Source organism: Sciurus carolinensis, chromosome 5 (assembly GCF_902686445.1).
Source record: "Sciurus carolinensis chromosome 5, mSciCar1.2, whole genome shotgun sequence".
Taxonomy (NCBI): domain Eukaryota; kingdom Metazoa; phylum Chordata; class Mammalia; order Rodentia; family Sciuridae; genus Sciurus; species Sciurus carolinensis.
In genome coordinates, this window is record NC_062217.1 from 149,750,076 (window position 1) to 149,758,895 (window position 8,820).

At 48.9% G+C, this 8,820-nt stretch overlaps 1 protein-coding gene across 5 annotated transcripts; it reads left to right on the plus strand.

Moving 5' to 3' along the window:
• The first annotated feature begins 3,082 nt into the window (after window positions 1-3,082).
• Kazald1 (Kazal type serine peptidase inhibitor domain 1) lies at window positions 3,083-7,793 on the plus strand. 5 transcript variants are annotated; one of them, XM_047553224.1, is made up of 6 exons: window positions 3,272-4,331; window positions 4,549-4,633; window positions 4,748-5,297; window positions 6,453-6,613; window positions 6,695-6,842; window positions 7,032-7,793. In XM_047553224.1, the coding sequence occupies exons 3-6, from the start codon at window positions 4,766-4,768 to the stop codon at window positions 7,124-7,126; spliced, it is 936 nt and encodes a 311-aa protein (XP_047409180.1). In that variant the 5' UTR covers window positions 3,272-4,331; window positions 4,549-4,633; window positions 4,748-4,765; the 3' UTR covers window positions 7,127-7,793. The 5 variants fall into 5 exon arrangements, with proteins under 5 accessions (XP_047409182.1, XP_047409181.1, XP_047409180.1 ...); XM_047553226.1 differs by lacking the exons at window positions 3,272-4,331; window positions 4,549-4,633 and adding an exon at window positions 3,083-3,258 and having other exon boundaries at window positions 4,745-5,297; XM_047553225.1 differs by lacking the exons at window positions 3,272-4,331; window positions 4,549-4,633 and adding an exon at window positions 3,083-3,258.
• Window positions 7,794-8,820: the final 1,027 nt, after the last annotated feature.

Genomic DNA, 8,820 nt, shown 5'->3' on the forward strand with positions numbered 1-8,820 from the left:
GGGTTTGGTGATATCTATTAGTGTTGAAAGTATGCATATCACCAAAAGCAGTAATTCTACACCTAGGTATGTCCCAATTTATATGTTAAAACCAGGTAAAATTATAGAGCATGAAGTGATTGTCTAGCTGGGCATGTTGATGTACACTTTTAATCCCAGTTACTCGGGAGGCTGAGTCAGGAAGAGAACATTTTCAAGGCCAGTGTGGGCAACTTAGTGAGATCTGTTGCAAATTTAAATATATATATTATATATTAAAATAAATATAGTAAATATATATGCATATATATGTATATATATAAAGGGTTATTATATATAGTATATATTCTAATATATTATATAATATGTAATATATAAAATAAAATTTTATATAAATATAAATTTATATAATATATATTTATATATAATAAATATTATAAAGGGTTATTGTATACATATAATATATATAAAGGGTTGGGGATGTAGTTCAGTGGTAGAATGCCTCTGGGTTTAATCCCTGGTAGTGGAGGGGGCAGGGAGAGGGAAAGGAAAGAAGGAAGCAAGGAGGAAAGGAAGGAAGGAGGCTGTTTTCTAGGGAGAAGAGGAAGGATAATGATGGGGAGGGCAGGGTAGAGGCTTTCGGGAGTGTTAGCAATATTCTGTTTCTTGACCTGGACGAGGATCCCATGATTGTTCATTTTGTACTAATTGAATGAAATCTATCTCTATTTTGTGCTTTTTTTCTGCTTGTCTGTTATACTTCCTGATGAAAAAAGTTAAAAACAAAGAGAAGAAATGTAGAATGTACAATACTCTAAACATCCTTTCTAAGTTTATCCTTACAAAAATTGGTTATCAGGTTGGATGGAGTTACAATCTCCATCTCAAAGATGGATGGGATAGTACTGGTAGGATGTGAGGAGGGATAAATTAGTTGGCTTTTTCTGGAAGAAAGATAAACTGAAGTGATTGTTAGCCTGATTTCTGTCTAGATGTCTTAAAGCTCATTCAACTTGCTTTAATGCCTAGGTATTCCAGAAAGTCAGATCCTGACTATTCCAGACTTCATTTTATATCATTACTTGTAACTGAATTTTAATGTTTACTTCCTATCTTGCTATCTCAACTTTCTACAACTTTCTACATTTATCTCAACATTCCAATTACCTAAAAATGTAGCCTCTGATTTTTTATTATGAAAAATTTTACAGAACAAAGGGTAGTGAGCATTACATTCAACTATTTTGCAGTCTTATTCCAAAATTCGTAGTGTTTATGGATGATACATACTACATATATTTCACAGTTGTGATCAGATCCATATAATTCTCTTAATCTTGTTTTCCTAGACATGTTTCTCACTCTGAGTTCACCTAGTTGTCATAATAGGTAGTTATAAAAATATTTCATCTTAATTATCTATGTTGAGCCCCTTTTGATTATCTGATTCAAATATTCACAGGAAGCACAGTTCCTCTGTATCCATATCTAACAGGTCAATATGCACCATTCACTTCACTTCTTCCTCAGTTGCAACGCCACTACTTTTACCAGCTGGGTCAAAACAGGGTTCATAAAGTAAAGGTTAGAATGTATGGGTTCTCCCAAGTAATATCTTACCAAGGTATAGACTGATTCTTAATGTTGTTTCATCTTATCTTATTTCATGGCTCAGTCATTGAAAGTGAAAATATGATAATCTGAATTCCTGGCTATCATTCAAGTGGAAAGCAAACTACATTCTATGCCTCATTCCTTCTTTAGTACAAGAGGAAATGTACTGCAGGAAAGTGAGGAAATGAAGCAGGACAAATTTTAACTTCATCCTGTTCATCTAAATCTGGCCTTCCTCATGTAGATGCAAAAGATGCTGCCACCTGGATTCTCTCATTGCAGTGCTCATATCGTCCAGAGAATTCTTTTCCTTTGGCCCAACAGCAAGAACCCCGTCCAAAGTATGAATATGCAAAATATTTTGCTATTTCTTTGCTATTTATGATGCACACAGGTGGTATTGTTTTGAAGCAGGTGTTACTGAATGTTTTGGAGCCTTAATGGATTAAATACCAGACGCTGAAGATCTGGTAACATATGTAAACAACTTCCTTCTAAACTATTCTTACTTTTGTTTGTTTTGTTTAATTTCTGGGGATTGACCCAGGGGTGCACTATCAGTGAATTACCTACTCCGGCTCTTTTTACTTACTTTGAACAGGGTCTTGCTAAGTTGCTGAGGCTGACCTCGAATTTGCGATTATCCTGCCTCAGACTTCTGAGTGGCTAGAATTACAGGAATAACTCTTTTAAAGTGACAGCAGTCCCTCTATACAGTCAACATCTTTGTTGTCTGCTTTATGAACTTTCATACTCTTGTCATGAGCTGAAAACCCACCAGAGGGCGCTCGTTCGCTGTCAATCTGGTCTTTCATCAGCGACTCAGAAAATCCAGGTTAAACTTGATTTTAACGTTCAGGAAAAGTCTTTCACATTTAATCCACAAATATTTGCTGAGAATTTACTGTGTTGCTAATCGCGGGGGCTAGGTTCACAAGATACAGTGTTGTGTTAGGTACGATTCCTACTACTAGAGGCTGAGAACACAGCAAACACTGAAAGTAAACCAGCTACGATAAAGAGGGATAAGAGTTTCTGGATCCGTGAAATTTGTTGTTTTAACATCAGCTCTAAGCCTTAGGAGCCCACAGCAATTCATTCAGAGATCTTCGAGTGCTTCCGTTCTGTATCCGCGGCAGCGATCTCCTCCCCTTAAAGGTGTTTTGTCAGTCAATTAGGGACCTCCCCCTTAGGTGGCTCCAGTCTGCTACACAAGACCCCTCTGTCGCCTTTTCCTGGGCTGCTTGCATTTCTCTGTTCACTTCTGCCCCCAGATCAATACTTCAATTGCCCTTCAAGCCAAGGACAAGGGATAACCTACAACTATCAGTGATAGATGGCGCCTCCCATTCTCTTCCAGTTTAAAAACCCGCGGGCTTTTCCTGTTTGGAATTGCTAGATTTCCCGTTCTGATTCTCGCGACGGTTTCTAGCCCTCGCGAGAAGTTCGCTTTTCGTCCCTCTTAAGAGTTTGAGTCCGGGTTGGCGGTGTATTTCCCAGTGTTACATCTCGTCAGCGCGTCTCTGGTCGGGAGTGGCGTCTGCCCGACTTTGGAGCCCCTGAGAGAGGGACTTGGCCGAGTTCAGATGATCTTTCGGGGACAGAGTCCCGGGTCCCCTTCGAATCTATCACTCCGGGGCGTAGAGCGCATGCGCAGCAGATCTGGTGGGTGGACCCGGCGGCTGAGGCGGCGGCGGCCTGGCCTCCGGAGCTGAGCCTACTAAATGCCGCCCTTTCCTTGGCTGCAGACCGCGATTTCCGCCCCTACAAACTTGTCTGCGGCACGGCTTCTGTAAGCCGCTCCGGGCAGGCGGGGGCGGGGTCTAGCTGACCCGAGTGACGTGGGCGGGCTTCCAGGGATGCTCTCTTCCCCGCCCTCAACCCAAAGTGCCACGGTGGCGCTGGTGGCGGCCGCGAGACTCAATGCCTCGGGCTCTGCCAGCCTCGCTACGATAACCCGTAATCCAGATCCGGAGCTACGCCCGCCCGGGAGGCGCCCCGCCCGCCTCTCCCCGCAGCAGCTAGTTAGCTCCGACCTCTAATCAGCCCTCTGGTCCATGGACTGAAGCACCTGCCGGAAGTGGGCAGGGAGGAGGCCAGATGTAGAAAGTCAAATGTAACGCCGAGGTCGCAGCCTGAGTGGAGAAGATGGGTGGGCAAGTCCGTGACCACCTCCGGGAAAGCCAGCCCAGGGCTGCCAGGAGAAGATGTGCGCTCACCCTGCCCTCTAGATGCGCTCAGACATCGACGTAAAATGACTTGGCACCAGAGCAGCTATTCTAACCGCCCCTAGGGATTGTTAACTCAGATGGGACAGGACCAAGACGTTAAGCCAACCTTTGAGCTTCGCATTCATCCTTCTACCCCCCACTCCCAGTCTCCAGCTTTCACACCCCTCCTTCTTTCCCAGCTTCGGTGTCCAGTTACGGCTCCTCTGCGCTCTCTTTGTCACTTTGGGCCATACTGGAAGGAAATGACCCGGGACGGTCCCGTGCGGCTGCATAAAATTGGCAGCTTCAGAGTCAGGGGGAAGTCGGGTATGCGACGTCGAGGGGCGGGGAAAAGGGGTGGAGGCGCTGCTCTCCGAATCCAAGTCCGTGGGCTTTCTAAAATCTTCAGGCAGGAGTGGAGGTGGCTGGTGGGCCCAGCGGACTGTGCGCCGCTACTTTGTTTCCACCTCCCGCTCTTAAGGACTGGATTCACCAAGCTGCTCCTAAGGGCCTAGTCCGGGACAATAGGTGAGTCCCTCAGCCCCCGTCCACACACAAGGGGCATCCCTCCCCTTCCCAGCCCCTTTAACATCTTCTTACTTCTGGAGATGCCGGTTCTCATCCATCTCTGGAACAAGGAGCAGCAGAGTTGGGTGGTGTATGGAAGTGGTTTTGGTGGTGTTTGTGGTTGTGCGCGCGCGTGTGAGCCCGTTTATCGCCCATCATCTCTCTTCTCATTCCCCAGGCCCCAAGAGCAACCCGATCAATTGCCAACCGGCATAATTGGATAACCGCTAGGGATCAGTAGACATCGGTTAGGAAACTTAAAGGTAGCAGGGGAGAGGGCAGTTCTAGGATGAAGCTTTGGTACAAGGAACAGTGAAGCTGGTCTTTAAGCATAAGCATTGTTTCCAACTTCCTGACCTGGCTTCCCTCCCTAGCAGGGTGCCAGCAACGCTCTGATGCCCCGAGTACACACAGGGCTTCCAGCTAACCATGCCGCAGTTGCCTTGGCGCTGCACTTTCTACTGCTACTGCTACTGGTGGGGTGGATGCCACCACCGACCAGCGCAAGGCCGTCCCCAGGCCCGGATTACCTGCGGCGCGGCTGGCTGCGGTTGCTTGCTGAGGGCGAGGGCTGCGCTCCCTGCCGGCCAGAAGAATGCGTCGCGCCACGGGGCTGCCTGGCGGGCCGGGTGCGCGACGCGTGCGGTTGCTGCTGGGAATGCGCCAACCTCGAGGGCCAGCTTTGCGACCTGGACCCCAGCGCTCATTTCTACGGGCGCTGCGGCGAACAGCTTGAGTGCCGGCTGGACGCAGGCGGTGACCTGAGCCGCGGAGAGGTGCCGGAGCCACTCTGTGCCTGCCGCTCACAACGCCCACTCTGCGGTTCCGACGGCCGTACCTACAACCAGATCTGCCGTCTGCAGGAGGCAGCCCGTGCTCGGCCCGACGCCAACCTCACTATGGCGCACCCAGGGCCCTGCGAATCGGGTACGCACGGCCTGGGACCCCTACCCCCGGGATTGGGACTTTCTCCAGGCACTGCTTCCCGAGTCCCGACGGCATTGGTCTCTGGTTGGTGGAGAGAAAAAGATGAGGCCTGGGAGGCCTCTAGTGTTACCCTGCTCTGGCAACAGGTCTTCAGGCAGTTGCCTTAAGGTGCGGGTCCTGAGCTTTGTTGGCAGCTTTGCGTGCTGAGACGCCTGAAATCCCCAGACCTGAATGGCAGGGATCCACCCTCCGAGGGAGGGAAGCACATAACCAATCACTGGTTCAAAATTAAAAAGACCCCCAGACTTTTCTTAGGCCTCTGAAGCCAGACAGCTAATCAGAGATGCGATCAGTCTTTCTTTGGGCAGAATCTTAAAGCAATCTGTTAACCCAAACCTCTCTCCTTTCTCCTGCGTATAGGCATTTATGAAGGGGGTGGGGAATCACTTCTCAGCTTTCCCTCTAGTCATCCCTTGGTGGCTAGGGTCACCAAGTTTCTAGTTTTCTTTGGCGGCTTCAGCAACTCACTTCCTGAGCCCCTAGGGGTTCTGGCTTGGCTGGGGCCATTGGCAAAACAAACACAACAGTGGGGGGTCCCAACAATTTCCTCAGTCTTCCAGGGTTCCCTTTTGCTGCTTAGTTTCAGGTTCTCCCACATGAACCCAGGTCCCCCGCTGTTCCCTTTCCTTTTTTAGATCCCTCTCCCCAGCCAGGGCTGGGGTAGAGGGAGGGTTGTTCTTCAGGCCTTTGAGAACTGGGCCTGGTTAGAAAAGAGGGAAGAGAATAGGGAGGTGTTAGTTACAAGCATAGCAGGAAAGGGGCCCCCACAGAGTGGGATGAGGACAGGGGAATAGCCTTAGAGTGCCTGCAAGCTAAGATGTAGGTCTGTGTGCTTGCTTGTGCAGTTTGTCTGTACAGTGCTCTGTGTGTACATGTGTGCATGTTCATCTTTATTCTGTTTTTGTACCCTCATATGTACCTATTGTCTATATTTTATGTATCTGTGTGTACATGCCATGTTTTGTTTATGGATGTGTATTTACTTCAGCATGTATTGTGTTCCATCAAATACATGTCCACGAGAATTGGTATATTGTGTCCTTGTTGGGCTAGACACATCATCCTGTTCTCAGGCCTCCCACCTCCATCCCCCAGAGCCTCAGATCGTGTCGCAGCCATATGACATTTGGAATGTGACGGGGCAGGATGTGATCTTTGGCTGTGAGGTGTTTGCCTACCCCATGGCCTCCATTGAGTGGAGGAAGGATGGCTTGGACATTCAGCTGCCAGGTGATGACCCCCACATCTCTGTGCAGGTAGGTGCATGGAGCAGAGGTTTTCCTCAGGCAGCCTAGAGCTCCCTAGAATGACTTTGCTGACTCCGTATCTGGCTCCAGTTTAGGGGTGGACCGCAGAGGTTTGAGGTGACAAGCTGGCTGCAGATCCAAGCTGTGCGCCCCAGTGATGAGGGCACCTACCGCTGCCTTGCTCGAAATGCCCTGGGTGAGGTTGAGGCTCCTGCTACCTTGACAGTGCTCACACCAGGTAAGTAGGGGTGGGAGGCTGAGCTCTGGTGGTTGGATGGTGTTGAATTAAGATCCTTGAATGTGTGTATTACAATCCACATGTGTATGTGCATGTGGGTGCACACAAGCATGGCCTTCCCACACACTGATCCGTGTGCATCAGCAGCCTCTCCCCTGTTCTCTCTTCTTTGTCCACGTGTGTTTACAGATCAGCTGAACTCTACAGGCATTACCCAGCTTCGATCACTGAACCTGGCTCCTGAGGACGAGGCTGAGAGTGAAGAGAATGAGGATTACTACTAGGTCCAGATCTCTGGCCCTTGGGGGTGGATGAGTGGGTATAGTGTTCATCCCTGCTTGAGAAGACCTGGAAGAGACCTGAAAAGGGCGAGCAGGAGGGCATTCACAAATAGGTGCAGGCACCAGAATCCTCCTTTCCAGAAGATGTCCCTCCAGTCCTGCTCAGCCAGTTTCTCCTATCTGCCCTTTCCCACAGACCCTGGTTCCTGCAATTATTTTCTTGGTTCCCAACCTTTGCGTAGCCTCAATTTATCCTTCCTTAAAACTCATATTCCAGCTAGGCACAGTGGTGCATGCCTGTAATCCCAGCCAATAGGGAGGCTGACGCAGGAGGATCACAGGTTGAAAGCCAGCCTCAGTAACACAGCTTGGATATGAAGCCCTGTCTCAAAAAGAACTGGGGATGTGGTTCAGTGGTTAAGCACTTCTGGGTTCAATCCCTGGAACCAAAACAAAAACCCCATATTCCAGAAGTTCTCCCTCTCACCCACTTACTAACTGCAGTTCTTTTTGCTCTTCACTATCTGTTGTTCAAGAGAGCACACTGAACATGGTTTAGTTCAGTGGAGTAAGAGGAGTGGGGTCATCTCCATATCTTATACCATTCTGTTGTGGATAATGCCTACCTAACACAAGACTAGGCACAATAGGTAACAATAAAGATTTATAAACCAAAGCACACAGCTGCAGACAGTTCTTGCAGATATGCACTTGAAAGCCAGATACCCCTGGGAGGCCTCCCACACTAATGGGACTCTGGTTTCCAGAAGCTGTGTATCCTGCTCTCTAAGCACATGCCTGCCAGATGAGAAAGCTTGAGCTCTGGCCTACCCTGTCCTCTAGGGAAGGAGCTTGAAGCCTTCTGGTTGGTGGGAGGATGTCCCTCCACTGCTGCTGGTGTAAAAATAGGTTACTTGTCCTTCTATTCATCTTACTTTGGTTTCCTCACTCAGGCAGAGTGGGGAACAAGGTCTATGTGGGTGGGACCCCAATATGAAAGCATAAACTAAACAGAGGAGGGGAGAAGTTGGGCCATCAGCTTCCACAGGAATCTATCCATTTCACTGCTGAACTCAGCTATGGTAAGCCTGTTTCCAACTGCCCCAGTTGTAACCCGTCTGACTTGGGATCCCTCACAGAACCGCACTCTGGCTTCCCAAATCTCTTGCCCACATTCTTCTTATCTACCCCAGGGACACTGGGGAGGTTACTGAATGATTTAAGTAGGGAATGGAAGTTTAACTCAGCAGGCCAAGATGCTTTGTGAGGATGGGGAGGGCCTCCTATGCTTCTGGGCTTGGCTCTAGCTGTCACCACCAAGGGAGGGACAGCTCTTGGCTCAGTGTCTTGAGTTTATCTTCTGGGGCCGAGCCCAGGGAGCGGTGCCTCTTGGGAGAAGCATGATCCAGCACCCAGCCCCAGGGCTTGGCCACCCCTCCACGTCTACACTCTTTGTTCCACCTCTACCTTGTGGGCCCCCAAATTAGAAAATGTTTTTTATTTCTGAAACTTGACTGGAGCCCAGCTGCTCCTGGAGTCTCTCAAGACTGCTGGGGTGGGTTGGGTACTTGGGGTGAATGCCAAGGCGACCACAAAGCAGGAGCCCGGTTGTGAGCCAGGCCGGGTTGTGGGAAGAGAAAGCGTTCTGTGTGGGGACCAGAAGAAGGTCGGTTCCTCACTCTTAGAGGAGACATGTG

Coding starts and splice junctions, on each gene's coding strand:
- Kazald1 (XM_047553226.1), top strand. CDS start 4,766: ATGCCCCGAGTACACACAGGGCTTCCAGCTAACCATGCCGCAGTTGCC. Junction 5,298..6,452: donor CCCAGGGCCCTGCGAATCGG/GTACGCACGGCC, acceptor TCCATCCCCCAG/AGCCTCAGATCGTGTCGCAG. Junction 6,614..6,694: donor ACCCCCACATCTCTGTGCAG/GTAGGTGCATGG, acceptor ATCTGGCTCCAG/TTTAGGGGTGGACCGCAGAG.